The 27,379-nt window shown below is 40.4% G+C and overlaps 2 protein-coding genes across 5 annotated transcripts in view; one reads left to right on the top strand and one right to left on the bottom strand.

Annotated features, from left to right (window-relative positions):
• The window catches only part of LOC121690097, a 790,202-nt gene that overhangs the window by 21,448 nt on the left and 741,375 nt on the right, over positions 1 to 27,379 (top strand). The gene's annotated exons all lie outside the window — the stretch shown is intronic.
• On the bottom strand, positions 1,340 to 20,506 carry LOC121697331 (CMP-N-acetylneuraminate-beta-galactosamide-alpha-2,3-sialyltransferase 2-like). Its single transcript, XM_042078815.1, has 6 exons — positions 20,435 to 20,506; positions 12,807 to 13,000; positions 11,134 to 11,313; positions 10,785 to 10,830; positions 9,450 to 9,569; positions 1,340 to 1,862 (listed from the first exon to the last, which is right to left on the bottom strand). Exons 1-6 carry the CDS (start codon positions 20,504 to 20,506, stop codon positions 1,698 to 1,700), a joined length of 777 nt encoding a protein of 258 aa, XP_041934749.1. The 3' UTR covers positions 1,340 to 1,697.

The following is a 27,379-nucleotide window of genomic DNA, read 5'->3' as shown; positions in this document are numbered from 1 at the left end:
GATTTCAGAATATCCGACGTCTCATGAAGGCTGGACTATTGGCAGGACCTTAACTGGCCCGTTTGTAAGATCTTGTTTGAACCACCTTGACCCTGGTGGTTGCCTGTTTTCTGCACTTTCTGTAGCTCAGGTTTAGTTAGTGCAGATCGGAGCACTCACATCTTTTCTTTTCTTTGGGATTGAGGATGCTGCTCTAAACCTGACTAAGGAAGCTTGAGGCATTTTCTTTTGTTTTTCTGATCTTCATTGTAACCGCCATGCTCTGTAACTTTTGATTATCTGAGTGTAGTTTAGTGAGGATAGGAACAGGCTTCACTCAATGCGTATACTTCTAAACTGGCCTGAATAGTTAGAATACGTAAAGTAGGAGAGAGGCCGCACTATGGATACATACTTTTATTTGCACAGATGCGTTTCGGCGCGTGCAGTGCGGCCTCTCTCCTACTCTAAGTTTAGTTTACTGTTCCTGCATGGGAGAGGCTTCTGGTGTGGGGGCTGCTGCCTTGCTATCTCTCAGCCTGGGATTTTGTCTTGTTGTTTAGAGTTGGACTTTGTCTATTTTGTCTTGTTTGTTGTGACATGTCTTGATGTAATAAGTCCCTTTGGTTGGGCCAATTTTAAAAGGTGTTCCTATTTATTAGGATTTTGGGTCAGTGGTGGGTTTCTGTTCACCCCTAAAGGGCCACCTAAACCCTTTAATTCCTACTTACTGGTCTCATGAGATTATTTTTCTGCAGGTTGTTTTTTGTATGCTGACATTTCTTGTCTATAAGTCTTGTAACTGCAATACTTCATTGTAAGAGAGGCATCATTCAAATACTGGATTAGTTGATACTCCTAGTGACATTGAAATTGCTTTGCATCCTTAATTGAATAAAATTATAATATTTGTATTTTATAAAACTATAAGTGATTTTCTTTATATGATGACTGTAGGGAGTATTGCAACACACCAATGGGGATCTTTACGGTGAGTTCTCACAGAAGGTGATTTTGAATTGTCTTAGTGCATGACATTGCTTTGTTTAGAACCTGGGGGTGTATCCCCTCTTGATTATCATCATCAAAGGTTCTGTGGCTACTAGCCTATGCAATATAATGCATATTAAAGCAATACAATGCCATTCTTTTACCTTAAAATTAAGGCTTCAGACTCATTTTAATAACACACTGACTATACCGATGCATGCCATTCGTATTCGTTTTTTGAAAATGAAAAACAAATAACCAAATGTAGGCTACATGGACTGTGCACAATAATCAAGTGTAGGTTTCTGATATGCTGTCAAATTAAATGGGTGACACAGGACGCCAAGTTAACAGTATCAGATCTGTTTAATAATGTTGATAAAATAGAATTTTATCATCTGCCAAAGAGGAGAATTTAATAGATTAAAGAAACTGCATGTCTTTATACAATGTTTCCAGATTGCTTTTTACTTTATCTTAAACATGTTATAGGACCATACTGCAAGGGAATAACTGCAAATATCAACTCTTTACATGCTGAATTCTGAACCAGAGTGGTGATATCCCTTTTCCTTATGATGACAGAAAATAACTCTCTCTCTAAAGAACACAGTACAAAGGTATTGCATATACTACAACCCCAAATCAGAAAAAATTGGAATGTTGTGTAAAATGTGTAAAAAAAAAACTACTTGTGTAAAACAAAACTACTTCCAGATGAAAGGCCATCACCATCCTCGATACATTTCAATTTGGTGTCTTTTATCAAGCTCCCTGATCATGTCATACTCAAAAGTGCCTTGATGTTCACCAGTTTTAAAGGATGGATGTATCCTCTCAAAGTAGTGATCCCAGGTTCCATACTTGTCTGCTCCGAACCCAAACACTCTGACCTGAAAGGAGAGAAATGTGGTGAGTTGTCTGCACCTGCTGTCTGACGAACACATGATATATATTTATCCTGACTCACCAAATTCCTGCTTTGAGGGAAGAAGGCTAGATGCCAAAACACGTCGAAGCACTGTTTTTAAAATGGATCTGCCCTGTTACATAAAAGCATTTGAACTTTTTTGCCTTTAGATAGGTGTCTTGGTTTTGAAGTTTCTTCATTTTTGAAAGGTACAAGACCTAAATGAAGTATGGTTATTATTACAGGGCATGAAAATGCACTGTATTGTTATCACTAGGCTTCTTATGACCGCCGCTAGCGTAACTACGTAGCGGTCATATAGGGATTGTCAACGCCCCCCCCGCCTCCCCCCAGGAATCAAAGGAAGTTCACCTACAGTCTGATGCCTCTCCAAACGCAGAAACGAAGCACAATCACGCCATTAGCCTATACGTTAAGACACGTTAAGAAAAAAAGATTCATATTTTGCCGTAATCCAATGACACAAAAAAAATTAATAGGCCTAGAAGGGTTTTGGTGTATCTAGCCAGGCCTACGCAAATTCACCAGCCAGTTGTGGCATAAATTCCTATAGTTACCAAGCTGGGATTCACTTTAACCACACTAATGGAACGGCACTCTCACCAAAATTAGCAAGACTTATCGAAATAAGCCAGGTTTGGCCTTTAGCAAGGTTGATGGAATACCCCTCTGGTCCAACATGGACCATAAAAACATAACAAACTTTTCAAGCCTATCAACAACGAGACGTGCGTTTAGGAGCATTCCAACGGCAGGGGAAGGAGGGGGAGGGAGTAGCAAGCTAGCTCTGTGTTTTGTTTGAACGTCAACAGAAGTGACGTTACCCAAGCCAGGCCTACGCAAGGTATAGTGTATATGCACACTGCACCACTATGCCACTTTCTTTCTTACTTAGTCAAACAGAACTACCCAAGCCTTTTATTGGCCTGACTTTGTACTAGTATTTTATTGACTGTCTATGCACAATTTCAACCAAATTTTGCTGCTCTTATTTTTTCATTATTATATGTGCCCTCTTATTTACTTATTTACTTACTTTTTTGTTTACTTGAATGTTATGTTTGTCTGTGGACTTAAATTGGTAAAATATGTCTGGTCTTTGCCGTGGGATAGTGAGAAACGTAATTTCGATCTCTTTGTATGTCTGGAACATGTGAAGAAATTGACAATAAAGCTGACTTTGACTTTGACTTTGATCCAACACCGCTTAGAGCACCTTTAAAACCGTTTTTACTTTTCTTTTTTAAAAATGTGTTAGGTCCATATGTGTTTGTGCTATGTTGTGAATGTGAAAATGAACAGCTACCTCCTCTGTCAGCTCTAGCCACTGAAAAGAAATAAGCAGAGAAATCAGGCCAATAGCAAAAGCTCTTCAGTTTCACGTGGAATTGATTGAGCTCATTACTATTCATGAGCTCGCCCAGTTGAGACCGTGTCCACAGTTTTCGTAGGCAAGGATGGCTGAATGTCAACGGGCTTGTGCGCTATGCATGAATAGAACTTCAACAATGCATTTTGCCCAAGAACCCAGACTTGAGCATCAAATGGCTTAAGTTTATTTTTTGGAACGATGCCACAGGCTTTGCAAAAAGGTTGTTGTTGAAGCCTAGAGCAGTAGGCTACCATCGCGGCAGTCTACGACCAGTGCCCAGTCCGTAAGTAAAAAGTTATTGTCAACTCAAGGAAGTGCTATGTTATACATGTTTAATGCACTCGCTAGCCTAGCAGGTTTTATGCCCGTTTGGACAATACTACTGTAGCACTCGCTAGCCAAGCTTCATGCCATGTTCATGCCATGAAGCTAAAATTATTTGATAACAGCTACCATCGCGGCAGTCTACAACCAGTGCCCAGTCCTAAGTTCATGCCATGAAGCTAAAATTAGTTGATAACAGCTGTCATGTTATGGACGAAACCAACTAGCTGTTAGCCTATCAGAGTCAAGCAGCTTAGCTCATTGAATATGAGAACTGGCGTAAATCGAGCTGAGTCTTCCTGCAGGCTTTCTATACCACGCTAGAATGGCTTGAAACAAGGTAACCAAGGCATGTTTTCCACAAAAAATGTTAGAGTCCATGGTAGAACTTCAGACATTACCACAAAGTAATGAAATACGTGTGGCAGGGCACCTTTAATGAAATCAAAGTCTAGATGGCAAATAATTTCCTCCAGCTCAATAATGACAAAACAGAGGTGATATTTTTGGCCCCTCTCCTCATTTGTCAAACCACATGCAAGAAATTTGGGAATTATTTTTAACTCTGGGATGACATCATGCGGGGATGTCGTCCCATTGGTTAACGTCAAGTGAACTCGATTGAAAGAGAACAGGATTTATGGTAACAAGGACAATAAAGTTGGACAATGTCTCTGTCCAGGGTGCTGAACTGCACCCCACTGCACTGATTCTACAGTAATACGCTGCACATGCAGGGCCTATGCCGTAAATGTGGAGGGGTGATGAGTATTAGCATTGTGGTAACTGCAGTAAGATGTGAGTACTCATCACCTTATGCAGGCATCTGTGGTGGAAAAAACATACACACAAAAAGCTTTGAAAGCCTATTCAGGGGACAGTGCCACAAGGACACTAGTGTTGCATGGTGTATCGATACTAGAAAGGTATCACAATGCCTTCACGCAAAAGACGATACGATTTCCAACGTTTTTAGAATCGATACTTTATTAAAATAATAACGTTCTGTGTCTGTGTGTACTGCTCCCACTCTCCACGGTCCTTGCATGCATCTAGGCAAGTGGGCGTGTCAGGCATGCAGTGCTGAGTAAGTTAGTGCGCAGCCAACGTCAACATAGTTCTTTGCCAACAGTCCTTGGCTTGTGGATAAAACAAAAGGTGAAGTGAAATCTGGAACTATTTCAGATACATTTCAGGTACGCGGATAGTGAAGGCAAGCCATCAGGTATACAGAGGCCCATTTGTAAAATATGTTTCAAAACTTTTCAAAACTTGAGCAAAGCACCTAACCCCTCACTGCTCCCCGAGCACCGCTGTAGCAGGCAGCTCACTGCTCCGGGTTAGTGTGTGGTTCACCTCACTGTGTGCTGTGTATGGTTCAATAATTCACAGATTGGGATAAATGCAGAGACCAAATTTTCCTCACAGGATCAAAAGAGTGTATATATACCAATATATACATATACTTAAAAGCAGTAGGCTATGCATAGAACTTGGCTAAGCACCTCACAGACATATCCCAACATTTTTAAAGAGTTCAAAGAACGACAGGTTAACAAATAGGCTATACAAAACATTTCTTGGTGTTTTATGCCCCCAATGTTGTCTTCAAGGCAGTGCTGCCTGGAAGGTACTAGGGTGAGGCATGGGTTAAGGTTAGGGTTGGGGTTGGCTTTAGGATTAGGTGCCTTTAAGTCAGTGGTGGCAGCGCTGCCTGGAAGACGACGTTGGAGGCATAAAACACCATCGAGCATAGAAAACACCACTACATGATTAGTGCCAAGTTCATCTTTTCAGTTTTAGGGCGTTTTCACCCATACCTCATTTGGTCATGATCTTCGGACTTTTCAGTTTGCTCTGAACCAAAATTGTAGGTGAGAAAGGTGCCACGGACCACGGTCAAAAGACCAAAATTTGGTCCGACCTAAAGAGATGGTGTCAGTCCGGATCAAACTGAACCATGGTTCGGTTCGTTTGCAGTATGAAAACATTTTTTAGATGGTTCGGACTTTCGGACCAATTACAGGAAGTTGAGGCAACTAGCTACCAAATAACGGATAATAAATAGCCTAAAATGATCCGCGAATGCATACAGGGAGAGCAGGAGATCATATAGCCTAGCTATTTTAATTAGAATTTGAATTAGAAGTCTGACAAATTTGAGAGTCCATTAGAAAAAAATGCATTAAACTACCGACATTTACAACATTTTTGGAGAGGATGAGAGAGGAGAAAAAGCGGGAAAACCCACTGAATTGACATGTCAACGTCAGACGCATGCCTGTAAACAAACCAATCAAAGGGAGACGCAGCGCACGTAGGTGGTAACAACAGGATGCAGGGACGTCATGCAAAGTTCTTAAGTGCGTTAGAAAAATTGCAATGTGAAACCATTAACTAACCGGATCAAATGTATCCAATGTAACTAAACACGAACGTTGGTTCGGACCTTGGTCCAGACTTTCAGGTGTGAAAACGCCCTTAGTCTAGCCTAAGTGAAATGAGTATGATTTCCTGGGATAAAGTGAACATTCCTTCATCAGTGAATTTTGACGAGACATAACAACTGTGACCATAGTGAAAGTGCAATGTTCACGCAAGTCTCACATTACTATAACTTGCAAACGATCTATTTAATATTCGGTCAGTAGTACTGGTAATGTTGGTCATGGCATGTAGGCTGCAATTTGTTCAATAACTAGATGTACCGCAGAGCGGTACAAAATAAGACCGCCGCCCAGTCCAGCCCATTTTTTCCACAAAAATAAATCACGCTGAAAGGCCTATATGATTCTAACTGTCTCACTAAATTGCATTATCCACACTCAGTTCTCACTGATATCTGCTAGACAACAAGTACCAAAACATGATTAGTTCATAGATTTCACATGTAAAATTCATTTTATACAACCCTACCTCCATCTTGCCTGTTCATAATTCTGATAAATTCTTGAATTGTGTGCATGTGTGCATGTACATGTTTATGTTATGTGTGTGGGTGTGTGTATGTGTGTGTGTGTGTGCGTGCTTGTGTGTATGCCTGCGTATGTGCCTGTGCATGCAAGTGTACTGTGTGTGCATATGTCTACTGTGTGAGTATGTGCCATACGTATGATTACTGTGAATGTATGTGTGTGTGTGTGATCTGTTTGTGCACATGTGTGCACATGAAATTGGTTAACATGACCCCTGGAGGCAAACATATGGAAAAAAATGGTCATCCTAGTCCCTACAGTTCTCAAGATATTCACAGAGAACTGTGTCTGCCCTACCCTCCTTTCGGGGGGTCCAGTCCAGCGGGGGGGCTACAGATCAAAACGAAAAACGACGGTTCCATGCTATCCATGTGGGGTTACATGCCCACCAAGTTTTGTGTACCCCGGTCTTTCAGTGTCCCGGGAATCCTTGTTGGTGTACGGTCACTAAATGTACACATACATTATTTTATTGTAAGGCCCCCCATGAACGAAAGTACACAAAACTTGGCATGCATTCGGAGGATGTCATAATGATCCTACACTTTTCATTTTGTGCAGTTTTGACCTTGTCAGCCAGAGATATTGTGATGAAAACACCTCATTTTTTGCTTTTTAATTTTTAACTAGGTGGCGCTATACATGAAGTAAGTGGTAATGGGATGGGTTGACATGCCCCCTTAAGACCAACATACATAAAAAAGGTGGACCTCCTAGGCCCTACGGTTCTCGAGATATTCACAGAAAACTGTCTCCGGCCACCTACAGGCCAGTTGGTGTATAGTAACATAAATTAATTTATTGTGTGGCTCCCCATGAACGGAATTCCACGAAACTTGGCGTGCATACAGAGGGTGTCATAATGATCCTATTTCGTGCAGTTTTGACTATGTTAGGTCACAGATACCTGCGATTACAACACCTCATTTTTACTTTTTTGTGTTTAACTAGGTGGCGCTATACATGAAATGAGTGATTATGGAATGGGTTGACATGGCCCCATTGAGATCAACATACAAAAACAATGGTCCTCCTAAACCCTACGATTCTCGAGATATTCACAGAAAACTGTGTCTGCCCTACCCTCCTTTCGGTGGGTCCAGTCCAGCGGGGGGGCTACAGATCAAAACGAAAAACGATGGTTCCATGCTATCCATGTGGGGTTACATGCCCACCAAGTTTCGTGTACCCCGGTCTTTCAGTGTCCCGGGAATCATTGACGGAAATTTGGGCATGGGGGTGGGGTTGTATAAAATTAATTTTACATGTGAAATCTATGAACTAATCATGTTTTGGTACTTGTTGTCTAGCAGATAGCAGTGAGAATTGAGAGTGGCTAATGCAATTTAGTGAGACAGTTAGAATCATATAGGCCTTTCAGCGTGATTTATTTTTGTGGAAAAAATGTGCTGGACTGGGCGGCGGTCATATTTTGTACCACTCTGCGGTACATCTAGTTAGACATAATGTATTAATGCACACAGATATATTGCAACAGGTAATGGTGTAGGCCTATCTGACAAAGACCTGAGAGGTTGGAACGTCGTACTTGTACACTGGGAGCAAAGAAGACTATCTTCTAAAGATTAGGCCCCTCTGCATAGCATTCAGTGATTTGCATGCAGTAATTTCAACACTGACGTTGATCTAGCAAAGATGGAGCAAATTTAAAGGTACTTTATTGCCAAAACACAACACAATGTAAATGAACTACAACAAACAAAGGATAATTCCGGTATTTAGCACATCCAAAACAAACCAGAAAAGGGACTCAAAGTACTAAATACTGGAATTATCCTTTAATCATACACAAACTACTATTTTACTGACTATAAAAAATAATAATTATGTAGGAAGTTTAGAAGTTTAGAATTGACCTACAGAATTGACCTGCACACTACAAAACTGCACCAAATTCAACACAAATGACTCAATACTTTGGAGGAGGTCTGCGTCTTTCTTCCAGATATTTTACGATTTCGGTGTGGTATCGTATCAGTATCAAGCATCGAGTTAGGGCTGTAATGATATGCTATTCGAAACCGAAATTGCAACACTCATATACACAAACCTGTGTCGCGGTGTGAAAGGGCAGAATCGCGACACACCCTTTCTAGACTTTTACACGCAGCGCTTTGCAGCTTAGATAGATAGATAGATAGATAGATAGATAGATACTTTATTGATCCCCAAGGGGAAATTCAAATTCACGGCCGCATAAGCAACACTCATCTCCCGCTTTACTTACCGGTAGCCTACATTGTCCAAAAATAAATAAATAAATAAAAAAAATTCGTACCTCTCTTGCTCTCATTGTAGACTATGCGTGCAACTTTACCAAACAGTATAGAGGTAAACTCCCCTCACATATTTGTTTAAAACTCTTGCATTCAAGTTGACTGATCATCTCAATACCAATGTTTCCCAAAAGTGCCTGTCCCAAGGAGAACAAGTATTACCTTGAAACTTAATTAAACACACATGGGGAAACTGAACAGTCCAACCAGTAGACTATGATAAGCTAGCCAACTATGCTACTTTGTTTACAATTTCCAGACTTCAACCAGACAGCTGAATTAAAGAGGTAGAGTTGTAATAGAAATAGTAGGCCTAGGCTATAGGCTGTATACAGGGTGCTGTCATAAATATCATAAATTCAGTATTCTCTCTTTTTATATCAGGATATAAAATAATCAAAAATCGTGATAGGCCTACAAACCGAATTGTGAGGTTGGTGTATCGTTACAGCCCTAATCGAGATGTGTATGGCAATTATTGTATCGAAGTCATAATTTTGGTACAACACTAAAGGACACTATACAGACCCTTTAGCTCACATGCTGTACTCACCTCAGCACATAAAATAGTGATAGCTCACCTGGTCACAGATGTGAAGAGCAAAAACAACAGCCAAAAAGCCAGTAGATGGTTGGGGGCCTTGTTTTTTTAGCCAGGCCTCATGGACATACTGCATGAAACTGGGGTTGAAAACCATCACCTGAGAGACCAGGAAAGCATCAACGTTATTTGAGTCATGTTAGACCCTTCACGTATCAATTTAAACCAAATAGTTCACATAGGTTATTCCCAGGTTGTAGCAATTGAGAGACTACAAACTACAAGGCTGATGTAGTAAAATGAATAACATAGAACTGTGACAACAAAATGAAAGAAAGGAACTAAAACGTAACATGTTTCTTTGTAACCTTTATGGTAGTCACATAAAACACGGAAGTTATTCTCAAATAACATATCGGTATTATGTTTTGTACTTTTAGGGGCCCTACAATCTGTGAATCATAAAGGGATGCAATTATGTAAGGAGGAATAGGCTAATTACCAATAACAATGTGCTAATCTATACTAATGACTTGATATCTCATCACCACTCAAAATGTTCAAGTATGCAGATGACACCACCATCATTGGCCCCATAAATGATAATGATGAGTCTCTATACCGCAAAGAGTTCAACTGGGCTGTAGACTGGTGCGGCACAACAAGCTCCATCTCAATGCCTTAAAAACTAATGAAATAGTTGTGGATTTGAGGAGAAGGCCTAACACCATTGCCCCAGTTATTATCTGTGACCAGTCCATAGCCTTGACAGACTCCTTTAAATTCCTTGGCTTGGATACCACCAACATTGTGGTGTGGCAATAAAAAGTATCTATCTATAGATCTAATATTTATCTTCTGATTACTGTAGTCTCTCTTTTATCCTTCCTTCACTGTGTCTTGTATTACCCTTCTCATTAAATTTGATGTGGAAGGGACAAGTCATAGTCAACACAATGTATGGAAATGTGAGTGTGTGTATGTCTGATTGGAGTTCCTCGTCCGTGTAGTTTGCGAAAACTATGAAAGGCATTTTAAAACATGCTGATGTATGGAACACAATGTATGGAAATGTGAGTGCATTGAGCTATGGAAGGATGCCATGATGCGTTCTTCCGCAGGAAAATGTTTCGTCCAATTTTTTGTAACGTGGTGCAACAATGCATTTCATACCACGTATGTCTGATGGGAGTTCCTCATCCGTGTAGTTTGCGAAAACTATGAAAGGCACTTCAAAACATGCCTTGTCAACTGTGTTCACATAGCTTGCGTAGACTATGAATCAGGCCTAACATTTGTTAAGTCATCTTGATTTCAACCAACAAGGAATATATTGTGGAAATAATGGTGGAAATGAAGATTAATCATAACTCACCATGCTTGTATTTGCTTTTATTGTTGACTTCACGTGTGTGTATGTACTAGGGGATATAAGCAAATGAGATTATCACTCACATGTTATGTTCAATTTATCACTTTCAGTAAATTGTCGGCATACAGTACTTTAATGATGTGTCTTAATGTAATCCTGCATGTTATTTAAGGCCTCCACAAAATACAAACTTTGGACAACAATAAACTGCATGGAGACATTTTCATGTGTTTCAGAAATTGCGCTTCTTTGTGGGACACATAGAGCACATAAAGTACATTGTTACATATGTCCATGTTGTAGTAAATAAAGTGCAAATATAATAAATAATCATTTTGCCAGAACTTCTTACTGTCTGACACGGTGTGTGGTGAAGACATTTAACAGCCATTCCAGATCCAGGGGCTTGAAAGCAACTAGCACCAGGTGAGTAGAGTTGTCGACATCAACAGCACTTTCAGGATAAATGATGCGATGTGTAGTTTTTGATCCCACATCCTGCTCGAAGCCTTTGGTAGGACCTTTATTTATCCTACATGTACAATGATATGTGAAGAGAATTCGAGAGGAAAAGCTTTTTTCTTAGGGTTAGGGTTAAAGAAGTTGGACACAGTCATGACTTATTAACTCATTGAATGCCAAGCTGTTTTCGGGAGCTTTTTCCTAGAGTGCCAGCAATCTAGACCATTGTTGATGATTTTTGTACAGCCACAGCATATATTCTGTGTTATAGCTATGAACACATACAATGGCTCGTTTAAAAGGTGAGACTTTAAGCTCTCGGTGGGTGCAAACCGTGTATTTCTACACGCCTCTGTTCCTGAGAAATCCCAAGCTAAACAGTGGCTAGTTTTCATCAAAATCGCTGTTTTTTTTCTAGAAATGGAGATATAACGTCTTTCATGAAATATGAAGTGTTGCCTGTTACTTACTTGTGTAAACTTTCCGGGAAGTGATCAGCGAGACCTGGCGAGACTGCCACATAGTGATAGACCCACGAAAATGGCCTGGTTTTGATATGACGTGCATGCGTCACTGATGCTATACACTAATGATGTCCAGATTGTCCAAATGTCCAGATTGTGCGTTTTCATGAGTTTTCGATCGTCATATATTTCATTTCCATTCATCACAGAGTTCCCAAAATCACATATAAGGTGTGTTAGAGAGTCTAGTTTCGTATTTTTTTTAAAAAGAGCTAAAAACGTAATATTACGTTTTTGCCACTCAACGCATGGCACTCAATGAGTTAAAAGACAGCTGATGGGAAATAAACAGACCTCTTATGAGCCATAATCGGCTACTTGGCTATTTATATCATTCCACTCACTCACATTGATGTCATTCACTCACTTTAAGACATTACTCTAATTTTAATGAGGCACAATATGGCAAATAACGAGCTAAGTTCAGCACACATGGACTAAAGCTAATGGGCAGTGGAATTGATTTAATAGAAAGTCATGATTCATGAAATCTGATCAAAACTAAATATCAGCATTCTGTAAAGACAAAACTGTTTGTTTGACACTGATCTGATACACCTGCTCAGTTCGGCCCGTTTCACACTGGGAACGTGGCGCAAATGTCGCTTGTCTGTTGCGTGTCAGTTGCGTGCCGGCTGCGTGGCGTTTTCTACATGTATGTCTTTGCTTACCAGACGCGTGTCTGATGCAGCGATGCCGCGGCCTCTCTGCCAATTAAACCGTCTCTTTTTCTCACATAATTTTTTTTCTTCACTGTTTTAAATGGAAGCGCTTCCAACACGCTTGCGTGGCATGTAAAAAATTGGCGTGAGTCCTATTCCTGGCATGCACGCATTTTCGGCGCGGCTCGAGCCGCGTCTGAGACGTGCATGTCACGCAGGCGGTGTGCAAGGTCTAACCTGTTAACACGGGAGCCGAAGTAAAAACGGACACGCTCACGCAGCTGACACGCTCACGCCACGCACCCGGTGTGAAACGGGCCTTATGATGCTACCATCACTCCCCCACACACACATACACACCCCACCCCCTTCTTTACCTGATGACAAAATCACTGGCATCGATCAGACGTCCGTAGTGAGACTTCTTCAGATTCCCAGAGTTGCCCACCACAGAGCACACCCTGCAGCGGTCGGGACTTGTATCCCTATAATACTCCTTATCAGGAATGATTTGGAACAACTTTTCCACAACCTCTCCGTAGTTGGGCTGTCCTTGAAGATGCTGTAACCGCTGTCAAAAAGACATACACAACATCCTAAACCATGACATCTACAAGTTTCCAATTCATTCATCATTAACATCCTTTTAATTGAGATGTTTAAACCTTGAATCAGAGGAACCAGGATCCACATGAAAGTTACGAGGGGAAAACCAATGATTCATTTTTGAGGACGTTCCAAGACTTCATGTATGCCTTCCCATTCACTTGAATAGGGAAATAGCTGCCCGATAACTGCCCAAAATGTGTTGCAGGATGACTGCCAAGTGGGGAACTTGCCTAAATGGACTTTTGGACCTATAAGGATTAACCAACATCTCCGGTCGCACAACTAACATCACATGGTCTAAACAGCCTCAGTGATTGGTTTCAGGGGACATAACAGCAACAGGCCTGACAAACCTGCTTTGCATAGTTCACCTCACCATTATGCAAAATGTGAAAGATTTTTGGGATAGGCTGGGCAAATTTGGAAATGTCACATATGTACCTTCCATATAATTATTATGACCGCCGCACAGCGAAGCGGCGGTCATATAGGTTTAGTCAGATTTTTTTTTTTTTTTTTTTCGCATGCCCAAATTTCCGTCAATGATTCCCGGGACACTGAAAGACCGGGGTACACGAAACTTGGTGGGCATGTAACCCCACATGGATAGCATGGAACCATCGTTTTTCCCGCTGGACTGGACCCCCCGAAAGGAGGGTAGGGCAGACACAGTTGTCTGTGAATATCTCGAAAACCGTAGGGTTTAGGAGGACCATTTTTTTTTTGTATGTTGATCTCAAGGGGCCATGTCAACCCATTCCATAACCACTCATTTCATGTATAGCGCCACCTAGTTAAACACAAAAAAGTAAAAATGAGGTGTTGTAATTGAAGGTATCTGTGACCTAACATAGTCAAAACTGCACGAAATTGGAAGTGTAGGATCATTATGACACCCTCTGTATGAACGCCAAGTTTTGTGGAATTCCGTTCATGGGGGGCCACACAATAAATTCATTTATGTTACTATACACCAACTGGCCTGTAGGTGGCCGGAGACAGTTTTCTGTGAATATCTCGAGAACCGTAGGGCCTAGGAGGTCCACCTTTTGTATGTATGTTGGTCTTAAGGGGGCATGTCAACCCATCCCATTACCACTTATTTCATGTATAGCACCACCTAGTTAAAAATTAAAAAGCAAAAAATTAGGTGTTTTCATCACAATATCTCTCGCTGACAAGGTCAAAACTGCACGAAATTAAAAGTGTAGGATCATTATGACACCCTCCGAATGCATGCCAAGTTTTGTGTACTTTCGTTCATGGGGGGCCTTACAATAAAATAATTTATGTGTACATTTAGTGACGTACACCAACAAGGATTCCCGGGACACTGAAAGACCGGGGTACACAAAACTTGGTGGGCATGTACCCCCACATGGATAGCATGGAACCGTCATTCTTCGTTTTGATCTGTAGCCCCCCCCCCCCGCTGGACTGGACCCCCTGAAAGGAGGGTAGGGCAGACACAGTTCTCTGTGAATATCTTGAGAACTGTAGGGCCTAGGATGACCAATTTTTTCCGTATGTTTGCCTCCAGGGGTCATGTTAACCCATTCCATGTGCACACATGTGCATAAACAGATACACACGCACACACATACATTTACAGTAATCATACGTATGACACATACTCACACAGTAGACATATGTACGCATGCATGCACATGCACAAACACACATACGCAGGCAAACACACAAGCACGCACATACACACACACACACACACACCCACACACATAAACATAAATTTGTACACGCACACATGCACACAATTCAAGAATTTTTCCCGTCATCTACTCCCTGAATTTTTGGTCATTGATACCCGGGACACCGAACCACCGGGGTACATGAAATTTGGTGGGTATGTAGCCCCACTAGACTTTAAATAAATATTCATTATCATCATCATGGCTGCATTTTCAGTATTGGCGATAAGTAGTCGTTTGTCCACTAGATGGCGCATCGTTGCAATGAGACGTAATTTTGTTGGAAGTTAAAAGTGGGTTGGAAAAAACAATGGACGCTTCCTACAAGGACTGTAATTTACCGCAGCGAACATCTAATAAGGATAGGACGATGTTCACATGAAGTGTAATTCCCATTTCTTCTTGAAGCCGAAATAAATCTGAGGATGTTTATCGGACATGCTTGGTTTTTACTGCAGGTACGTTAATCTTGTAATATCAATAAGGACCTAGGTAATGTTACCGTTAGCGTTGGTTGAGTGATGGAGGCCCATTTGATTGATTGCATTTGTAGAAAACTATAAATGCGGTTATACCAAGCAAATTGATAGCAGCACTGTTTGTATCTTTCGACTGTCATTGATTGCACGTGCTACAAAATCATTCTGTGCAATGGAAGATTTACCAACGTTACACCGGTCTGATACAGTTTTGCCTATACATGAGTGAGACTGAGACGCCTGTTTATTTTGTTTTAAGTGCGTGCAGGGTGTGAGAGGGAAATCGATGTGCTTTGATTCCAGCTTGGTAGTTGTAGTCTGTGAAATTAAAAAGCACGTGTGTGTGAAGTATCCAAACAATGACACCTTCATTTCATTATGGCTGCTTTAGCAACACACCTTAAGCTACTGTGTAGTGGGTCCCATTTAGAAGTGGCTACTTCATTCGCGCTTTCCTTGACTCATGGAGCTGCGTGAATGTTATTACAACTTTTCGCCACGATATGGCAGTTTAAGTCGGGTGCCTATGGACTAGGCTGGGTGAACCCAGCCTGATCTGCCCGCTATTTATTTTTTGATTTCTTAAAAGATTGAGCTTGGTCTGATGATGAAAGCCAGACTAGCCATGGACCTCAGTTACACAATGCAAGGGAACATGAATCAGCCTATATTTGCACGAACAATAACGGACAAAAGCTCTTCAACTTTGGCCCGTTAAAATGTGTATGAACAGTCTAGCGACGCATTTCATCAAGGCCCATTTGGACATGTCAGTTATTTGCACCACTGGTTAGATGTAAAACAGCATTTCGTTTCAGACTACTGTTACTAAGTATCCAAACAATGACACCTTCATTTCATTATGGCTGCTTTAGCAACACACCTTAAGCTACTGTGTAGTGGGTCCCATTTAGAAGTGGCTACTTCATTCGCGCTTTCCTTGACTCATGGAGCTGCGTGAATGTTATTACAACTTTTCGCCACGATATGACAGTTTAAGTCCGCTTGATACTGTAAGGCGTAAACCATTGGTTTCCAAAGGAGATTTTATTTGTGTCGCCAGCATAGCCTATTGACAATTTATGTTGTAAATAGGCCTACCTTATAATCCTACCTGTAGCTTAGGGAAGCTAACAGCTTTCTATTAGGATCTAGTTTGTTAGTTACCGTTTTGTCATAACATTGTTATTGTTTTTGATAGCTGTTGAAAACGGCATGGAACTGACAGAGATGTTTTTGTTTATAAATACATAAAAATAAATAAATAAATAAATAAATAACATTATGCTGATACCTTTTGCTTTTCCCAAATACAATGTAGCCTACAGGCAGGGCCGGCCCGACGCATAAGCGAACTAAGCGGCTGCTTGGGGCCCCCAATCGAGTTTCTTTTTTTTTTTTTACATAATAAATAACGTAAACAAGTGACATCAATGAATGAATAAATGAAACAATTAATAATTCAAAACAAGAAAATTCTGATTTCATGATAAACATGCCTGCCTACCTCTACTGTGTCTGCCAGCCTTTGAGTCACGCGCATAAACTAGACACCTCGGGTGCATAGACAATTCGTGCAGACACTGCATCAAGTTCAAAAATCGGAAGAGACGGCAATGTTAAGACAAGTCACAAAAAAGCACGTATCCCTCTGGTGCCGAAAACAGAAAGAAGAAAATGACAGAGGAGGAGAAAAACGAGCAAGATACAGGTATGTTTGCATGATTATTTACAGTATGTTTTGTGCTTGAGGTAGCTAGCTAGCTGTCATGATCTAATATAAGCCATCACCAGAGCTAAATCCCCGCCATCAACAGAGAAATGTCTCCCATTAATATACATTTATCTAGGTGTATTTTAGATGTCAAGGATATTGGGATTGTTTTGGATGTTCAATCAAGCATGTTCCCTATAGCCAAAGGTGGGCTTATGTTGTAAATTGAAGTTAGCTAGCTGACTGAAGTGGACATTAGCACTACAGTAGCTACATGAAAACGTAGCTGAAGGCAAATTTACCACAGAGGGATTGTTTCTGATTTCGCACTTGAAAGTGTTGATAGTTTATTACTGTTCTATAATATGTGACATAGTGGTAAGTCTGATAGCAACAGCAGGCTAAGCCCAGGCTCCCAGTCCCAACCCCAACCCACTGACTAGCACGACTCTGGGCATCGGTAACGTTCCAGCTTCATAGGCAAAGATGGAACAGTGCGTGCGCTCTGCTCGATCTTTGGAGAGAGATTGTAGTGTTTGAGAAAATATACCATGTTGGGTGGGGAGACTTCTGTGATGAAAATAGACTTTTTGATTAAGATAGTGGCAAGTGATGTAGCGGTGCTACCCTAATATTTAGGCTGCAGTAGATCACCATGTTAAGCGTTCACTATACGGCAATTATGCCTCATTTGCCAATAGAATATGAATTGTTAGATGTGGAATTGCTTGTTGATGAGTGTAAGTAATGATAGCAAAATAAACTCATTCTGCTCGATCAAATATGCACTTATGCAATATTTTAATTTTTTTCAGGGACACTGTTAAAATACTTTGGAGCACATCTCTACCTCTACCTAACTCTACCTCATCAAGTGTCTGCCTCCATGGCTGATGACACAGAAGGTGAGGTTTTCTTGATGGCAAATGGTTACATACACTGTTAATATGACATGACACATTTAACATAGTTGTTTTTATTTATTTATGTATTTATTTAATCATTGCAGATTCGTCCACTGCAGAGTTGCAGATGCCTGAAAGCCAGGAACTAAGTAGGAATAAGTATCTATTTTTTGGGACATTTTAATTTTTATTATTAATGTTTGTCTATTTTGGTTTTATTTTGTAGTTGAAGATTGCTCATTTAATGCACATTTGCGGATTTATTCTGCAAATCTGTTGAAAAACAAGTCAATAAACTGGTGTACTTGTTTACAACAAATACAAATGCTGTTGTATTTTGTTATTTGTCAATTCAACTTCAGTAAACCACCTTTAGTGCTTCACTTTGAATATGAATGTTTCAAATAAATCTGTGATTTTAGTACCCTCTAAGATTAAAAGGTGACAGGGTTGGTGTAAATAACAACTATATTAATACATTGGTTTACCAAGCACATGGGGCCAGAAGTCTAGAGCGGAGCCCCAAAACATTTTTGGCATGTGAGCAAGGATGGATTACTGAATGAGCCTACCGAGTCCTTATGCATCTGTGTCCAGGGGGACAGTAGTTCATAATCAGTCACTGTATTAATACATAACCTAACTGTATTAATTTATAATATGACATTATAGTGTGAAGTTGTCAATTATCGCCAAGCACAGGTGACTCTGCGTTGTGGGAGGGGGCCCCCAAATCAAATTCTGCTTAGGGCCCCCAAAAGGCTCGGGCCGGCACTGCCTACAGGTGTAAGTGACCTTTCATCAATCCAGTTGCAATGGATGAACTGTGATGAACTGCCCTACTTGTGATTGTTTAGAGATTTTAAAGGTTTTATAACAATGCTACATCTTCTTTGGCTATTCTACAATCTATTCACCTTTTCAGCACCAGTAGGCTACTTTCTGTGCAGCCGCACACACACACTCAGGCATGCCAAACAAGCATACACAAAAGTTTCAAGAGTGGGGGATGGAGTAAAATATGGAGACAAATTGAAGTGTGATTTATTTTCGCGGAACGGATGTACAGGACTGAGCGGCGGTCATATTTTGTACCGCTATGCGGTACATCTAGTTAGTCTGATTATAGTCTGTGGGCAGTGGGACTGGGGGAAAGCTTCCATCACAAGAGGCCTCATGTACAAAGACTTGGTGTGGAATTCATACTAAAACCTGGAAAGTAATGTACGCACAAAAAAAGTAGGTGACATGGTTTGCACAACAGGATTTGAAGGGCATTTCAACCATCAAAAATTAACTGCATAAATAATAGAAAAAGGCGACGTCATGGTTGAAAAAAACATGTTAAAGTGCCCGCAAAAGTGTCCTATTCGCTGGCTTTTACATGACTACTATAAAGTACTCTAAAATGAGTCCTCTAAAGTGCCACTTCAAACAATATGTTTAAAGAACATGTCTTAACACTTTGAGTGCCAAAAACGCAATATTGTGTTTTTTGCTCCCATGCATTGAGCGCAATATTTAGATATAACATTTAGATATAAATTTAAAGGAACCATATGTAAGAAATGTATTTCAATTAATCATAAAATGATCCTGATATGCCACTAGACATTAAGAAATCATGTTCATTTCAAATACTTATATCACTGACAACTGTAGTCTGGCCAGTATATTGTCATTTAAAAAGTGAAGTTGCAGCCCTCAACTGATGTTTATGTTGTGTTTTGTCATGTCATGTTGTGTTTTGGCCTGATGCGCCACCCTCCACCTATCTACTAATCACGAAGTCAGTAGTGTTTCGGCATCTGGGTTGGCAACCTCAAGTCAGGGTGTGGGGGAGGGGATACACCGCTCTACAGTAATTTGAAAGTGATTGCCGTACCAGTTTTGGCCACAATCTTACATATGGTTCCTTTAAAATTTAGATTTAGATGAAACATTTAGATTTAACGTTTAGATATACATTTAAGATTTAGATTTAGATAACATTTAGATTTTAACCCTTTAGCCGCCAGGGTTTAAAGAAATAAATTGGATTTTTACATCAAAATTTCAAAAGGCCATGGCTTGCAAGTGGTCAGAGATAAAGTCCTTCTGTAAATGTGAAAATCATTGAACAAAGGTTTATGAAGGAGGTAAATTTACTCATCTAATTTGCATATTATGACGTCACTGGATGATAACCACCGTGAATTATGCACATTTCAGTAAATACTAGATGTTGAACATATTTGAGCAGTTTTACTTTCTTTTTTTTTGTCATTTCACCCACATAACAAATGAACAGGAAAACAGTCACATGTAAACCTACAATAGTAAACTATTACTATAATCACAAACCATATGCTACTATACAAGGGTGCGTTTCCCAAAAGCATCGTTGCTAACTATGTTGAAACTATGGAAGTACGACACAACTGTTTCCCAAAACGATAGTTTGAACTATGGTGGTGGAACTTACATAGTATGATGCATCGCTACACTACGTTAGTGTTTCCCAAAACCATAGTAGCAACTAACGTTCGCAACCACTATCGTAAAGTTGTGTAGTTACAGCTACACCTCTCGACCTGTAGTAAGTAGTACTATAAGAAGTATAGTTGCTGGAGACGACGTAACTCTGATGACGCAGCGGACAGATGGAGGAGAGGTAGCCATTAAACGATCCCATAACATTGCGATTGTAGCAGGATACACCCCCCTCTGGTGGTGTTTTCCTAATATTATCCGTTGAATGGACAGGTGGGTAATTATAGGCCCAGTGCTATTTAAGGAAGTCAGCCCTCCTGATTGTATGTCTTCCACCTTTCCCTGGAGGAGGGACTTCCTGGTCAGTGTTGTTGGACGTGGGTCCCGTGTGTGTACCATTACTGCCAGCAGGTAAGCGATTGTAGTCCTCTCACGTGGTATGCCTGTCTACGCGGAGCCGTGACTGTTTGTTTGTGTGTTTGTTGTTGTTAGCAGCTCCGTTGTGCTTTAACCCGGTGTGGATTCATAGTGAATGTTGCCATCCGGATTTGGGTGTGAGAACCTTATCGGCTCAGGTAGGCTACCTCTGTATGGTATTTCTATCTCTTCCTTTGCCCGATTAGCTATCCTGATCCCTCTGTTTTATTTAGCTTGTCGTGAGCAGTGTTAGCCGCACAGGCGTTATCTCGCCATCGGTAGTGGGAGACGGAACCATCAGCAATCGGTACGTAAACGTAAAGTTTGTATTGTGTCTATTTTTAGAACAAACAATATTGTAACTGTAGCTTTTACTACATCTACAGATTGGCAGAAGAATCAGCGGTGTTCGTGCTGGCCTTTGGCCTGTTTCCGCAACCGATGAGTTTGCTGCTTTGTCTCCACTGTTTGTTTATTTAATTTATGTTCATTTACCTTCCGAGGGGGCCTGTCAGTCTGACGACCATTCGCCGCCTCTTCATCTGTATCTCCTCGCAGTGCATGACCGGGCTTATGTTTGTAACGTTGGGTTCTCGGCTCTGTTAATAGCCTAACTATTATTGTGTTGCATGATCTGTGCATGTATGCATGTGGAGTGTTAACTGGGCCCTGGTTAGTGCAAGTCCTGTGTGCGTTTATGTTGGTGTGTGTGTGTGTGTGTGTGTGTGTGTGTGTACTGGTGCATGCTGGTGTATGTGGGGTTAGCCTACCTGTATGTACGCTGGTGTGTGGTGAATGCGCTTGTCTGTGTTAGTGGGTGTGTATGTGCGTGCATGCTAATTTACTTCTCTTCTCAGTGACCCGGGTTGTTCACCTAGCCCAGTATATCGTGCTGCGAAGAGGGGAGATATTGTCGGCCGCCCTATTTAAGCTAAGTCCTGTTCTGATACACCAAAACCACTAAAACAGTGTACCTGTTCTGTAAGCTGTGCATTGTGGACTCTCTCTCCTCTCTCGCTGTACAGGAGCTTTGAGCCCAAGTGGTTGCGTGGTGGTCCCAAGGTGGTGGAGTCCCCTCACTTTTCCTGCTGTAGTACATTGAGTGTTTGTCTTTTGGATTGAAGTAATCACGTGTGGTGTGGATCTTCCGGGCCTTCTCTCCTCTGATAACCCCTCGCACCCCGGTAAGCTCCAGTCCTGCTCCTAGCGCCTCTAGTCTACCAATGAAGTATGGAGCTACTTTGAGCCTCATGGTAAATGGTGTAAAACAGGCATGGCTGGCATTCTTTGCATGGCTAGGGCGATGCCCGAGGCACCGCAACGAAAAACTGTTGGTAGCATTGGCTAACTAGCGCCAGATTTCTGTGTGCAGGGGACAAGCCGAGGTGAGCTATGAGACATACATTCACACTCGGTATCATGTTTCAACACACTTTAGGTCAATATCACACCGGAATTCTCCTTTAAGTCTCTTATGTGCAGGTGTGCCCGTTCACGTGCTACTAAACGTCATTAACCACCTTAGTCCAGACTACTGAAGTTTGGAAACTATCATGGTCCAAACTTACAAAATACTATGTAAATACGACAGTTTTGGGAAACTGTCTTAATATATCACGGCCATGGTGCCAAGGTTCCTAATTCAAGTCCAGTGCAGAACTGAATAAGAAAACCATAAGGCTATGTATCTTGAAGTTCCAATAGGCTATGTGAGAAACTTGATGTGCCCCAATATCTCCTACCTCATGCAGCTAATAAGGAAACAGAATTGTTATTTAGACCCGGTGAACTTCTCCCCACTGTGGAATCGATGTCATTGTGGTTCATTGAGAATCATGGTTCATTGAGATTCATTGTCATGATTCATTCATTACTTTTCTGTTACAGATTGACATAGAGGCAATAGGACTGATTGTCTTTGTCGGTGTCCTTTGCTCTGAGAACTTGCTGGTTAACTTGGCCTACTTTTGAACCACTTTACTCAAGATAATCTTTTGATCTCTCCATCATCCAGGCTCGTGCCATTGTTGTGAAAGATGGCTCACTTAATTCAAAACACTCGTTACAAAATATCGATATGGCCGGCGTCATCTACAGATTTCCCCCCTTTTTTGTCTAGGCCCTGAATATAAGATGACCCCACTTTTTCAGACATATTTCAAGAGAAAAGAAACCTGTTTTATATTCTGGCCAATACGATACACTGGCCACTGGCATGGATTTGTATTTGAATTGAGTAGCCTAAACAACTGCGTTTAAAACCTTCGTTTACCTAATTGCTGCACTTCTGACACGATTTGGTAAGAGTTCAATGCACCTATTTAATTTCACTCCTATACACTGTAAAAAAATATTTTCCCTTTTAGTTATGTTAACTTGTAATATTTAGCCAAGTAGACTTAAATTTAACTCTGTTCAGATAACTTATATATTTGGGTTTTAGTGGTGAAAACCAATGACACACTTGGTACAACTTATTTTTTCTTGTCATATCCACTAGTTATCATAGTTCACCTCCGTTTCACGCTGCGTCACGTAAATGGCGCATGCGCAGACACCTAACCGCACCTCGAAGTAATTTTTCGTGAGGGTAAACCAGAGCCCATGGTGGTGACTTCAACCGTCACTTTTCTGTCATGCATCTGACTGCAAGCTGTACAAACTCTGCCGTCATCATATCCAAGGTAAGAACTACAGTACTTTTGTATGCCAATTGAAAACTGGAATTAATTAGGAAAATACTGTTTTTATATTGTAGCATTAATGTTAACCTAAACCGTTTGTTAACCGTCATGTTAGAATTAGCTGACGTTTGCTAGCTAGCGAGCTAACATCGCTAACGTTAGCTGTTAATGTTAACTTTTCCAATAACTAGCTTTACCATTGTGTGGAATATCTGGAATGGTAGTAATATCATATCCAACAATAAGTCTGTCTGAGATTTCGTTATGGATGTAAAGTTTTAGTTTGAATGAAATGGCCAAGGCTATCAGGCACGAGTACGTTAGCTAACCTAGCTATAACTTAGCCTGCATGGTCATTAGCAGCCACTAACGTAGGCTAACGTGAACAGGTTGTTGACCTACCTCAATATGATACCGACAAGTCAAGGGATCTTTAGTTTGTGAAGGGTAACCTATAGTGTTATATTAAGTCATCCTTACACCAGAAGACTTGACCAGATTTGGGTAAGATTATTGAAAGATTGTAGTCTTTTGAGTAAAGCTTGAATGCATTAGTTAAAAAACGCCAATCTTTCCCAAATCTTGTCAAAGTATTCTGATGTATGGGTAGCATTAGGCAAAATGTTCTTCTTTTCATAGCCCTTATTTGGTTGTACCTGACTTGTGCCAAGGCATGTGTTCATTTAAGATGCATGTGAGGGCAGTAGTGCTTCAGTGATGGTCTTTTCATGTTATGTGTATTTTATTAATCTTAATTTCCTTCTGTTCCCTGTTTGCAGGCAGTAAGTTGTGAGGACTGCTTCCCTGAGAACACTGAGTGCATTCTGGAATATTCCAAATGTGTCCCACTTCCATACAAAAGAAGTTCGAATCCCGCAAGAGAGTTCACTCAACAGGTAGAGACAGACAGACACACACACACGTAGAATAGCAAATAACATTATTTGCATGTATTTGTGTCTGTTACTGTGTTTAGTTTATCCCCTTTTTTCATGTGTCTGTTTGTTGTTATGACTGTAGTGGGCTTCATCAACAGACCAGGGCAAAGTCGGTCTGTCCCGCTACTACAACATGCTACTTGACTATGTCTGGAAGCCATGGCTGCTGCCCTCAACATGCTGTAAGTGTGTGTGTGTTTTCAATGAGGTCTATGGGGTATGTCACTGTGCACACTCTAATTTGTCTGACAAATGTGCAATGTAATGCATTAATACAGAAACTAATCATCATTATTGTAGCTTTTTATAATAGGGCTTATTCGCAAACACCGCCACGGCCATATTGTTGATCTGACATTCCAGTTCTATAGACTATTCTATGTGATAATCGCCTGTAGCATGTAGATTTGAGCTGAGCAGAGCACATAGCCTACGGCTTCATCTCGTCAATATAAGTAGATAAACGTATGGACCCATATCTAATAAACTCAATAGCATTAAGTAAAGATCCTTCATTATTGTCAGCTGTAACTTACCCCGATATTTATTTATAGCCTACTGTCTTGTTCATACATCGGTACACGTCGCAGCTGAAGGAAACAAGGCAAGTCAAGGTTGGCGAACTTATATTTGTTCCACCAACGTCATCGTCTAACATTGCCATGATTGCAGAGAATAAAGTTGCATCTCATTGGACTGCAATTGTATCTTGCGTTTGCCTGTTGCTCACAACATGCAGCCAACATGACTTTGCTAAAGTAGTTTAAAGTGGTTAGCCAGTCATCGTTTTTGTCTGATACAAGAGGACCTATGATGCAACTATATGGTCTGGAGGCAGAAGGGCTAACATATTTCTCTGTAACATTTCCAAAATCCAAGTGAACAAAACACTTTACAAATCAGAAGTATCTACTGATATCTTTCTCCGCTGAGTTTGTTCCTACTATTTGCCACTTGCCGTGCCGCTAAGACGAGCTGAGAAGGGCGCATCATGAATAAATATATAGCCTATAGGCTACTGTAAACGTTGGCTAACATTGCCTACCTAGCAATGCTATCTATGCAAATGCAATATGTCCAAAGGTAATCTACGGTAGGCGACTACATCACATGAAGTTTAGCCATGTTTACCATTATGTTGGTGGTAATGTAAATAATGTGTTGAATATATGCCAAACTGTGCATAATCATAATTTTGTTAAATCTTGTTTTCTATTGACAGAAACTGAAACCCTCACAAATAAAGTCACAAATCAAGAATTAACATTGATGGTGATGGTGGCAAGGGTGCCTTCATAAGGTAATTATCATTTTTGTTTGTACACCTGATTCACTTACCAACTTATTTTGTAATGCTTTGATTTATATCTTAATCAACAATAACATAATGTATAGCAATTGCTGTTTTATTTTTTTAGGTGCCATCCAGCAAGTCCCAGCCTGGAGCCAGAGGCTGGCACTGCACGTCAGATGGGGGAGGATCTATGTTCAGAAAGGCATCAGAAAGGTGGTTTAAGCAAGAAGGCAAGAACTTCTGCAGACAGTGTTGCAATTAGGTATTATACTTTTGGAAATTGATCTTAATGCCTTAATTTAAAAAAAAATGAGGAAAAATCCAGCCTTTAAGTACAACAATTTTCTTTGTGAATGAATAATGTATCGTAAATAAATAAGTGTTCCTTAAAGGTTGGATTTTTCCTCATTTTTTTTTTTATTACGACATTAAGATCAGATGATTTTTAAATGTATGTGTATGCTAAGGTTATGTTAACTTATGAGCACAACTGTAATACATATCTCCATTACTTCTAACTATTGCACCTGACTTCTAGGCTGCTATTGTGGGTTTGCTTTTATTTGTCACACAAGCTGAGTTAATTATATTCATGGACAGGGTCAATTGTAACATATGCTTTCTTTCTCTTTTTACAGACACCTGACTTTTACTGAGTCCCTTTTCTGGTTTGTTTTGGACAAACTAGAGTGGTGGGCACAGAAATTTTGTCGATGGGTCAAACATTCACACACTCACTCACACAACCACACTTGTGGATTTGTCAAGCAACAAATCTTTGTATATAATCTGTTGCTCATTGAATATGCTTAATAAATGTTGTCTTCTTGACTTGTACATCATGTTTACGTATATATTTTTGTATTACAAACCAGTTTGGTTAACACAATGCATAGCAAAGGGCATTTGTCATGTTAACTTAAGCAAGAGTTAGAACAACTTAAATTTTCAAGGCAACCAGGTTACTTTTGTGGAAAAGTTAGATCAACTTCATAAAGCTTGTTGTATTAAGTAAAATGTTTGGTCAATACAAATTCAAAATACTAGTCAGTACGACTTCTATGTTGTTAAGTTAATGACGACTTGAGTTGACTCAACTCAACTAGGTTAGTTGACATGATGCATTATTGAAGTTGCATCCACTAAATAGAATGTTGTGTCAACAATGACTCCTTAGTTGATGGAACAGGTCATATTTGTCAGATCAACTAGCCATCTCAAGTTGACACAACTTATTTGCCTCATTTAGTTAACTTATTGTATTATTTTCAATTAACTCAAAATCCCAAGGCAACCAGGTTACACGCGTTTTTAAGTTGAATCAACTAATATTTTTTTACAGTGTAGTTACGCCCCAGCTGGAAGTTAATTGAACCTTTGCCATATACCCACTCTCAATCTCAATTGAGAAGGGTCTGGTCTGGTCAACGAGGCAACAGCAACAATGCAATTTTTGTGGATTTAATCTTATTGAAACCTAACTGATTTGATCTAATTGTAAAAAAGTGTTTAGAATTGTAAGATGACGGGATCAAGTCATGTAACTTACCTTCCACCATTTGGATGCCTTTTCACTGAGGACACTGCTGTTGCTTGACATTAGCGGGTGAAATGAGGCATTGAAGCGCTTGGAAAACCAAGAACCCTCGTCTTCGTTTTGCTTTGGGCAACTGCCACAAGCGCAGGATGTTGTTTGGCGGTGTATGTTGGTGCTTTGCCAGTAGAGAAC

This window comes from Alosa sapidissima, chromosome 2, assembly GCF_018492685.1.
Source record: "Alosa sapidissima isolate fAloSap1 chromosome 2, fAloSap1.pri, whole genome shotgun sequence".
NCBI lineage: Eukaryota > Metazoa > Chordata > Actinopteri > Clupeiformes > Clupeidae > Alosa > Alosa sapidissima.
This window is presented reverse-complemented; position numbering and strand designations above follow the sequence as displayed.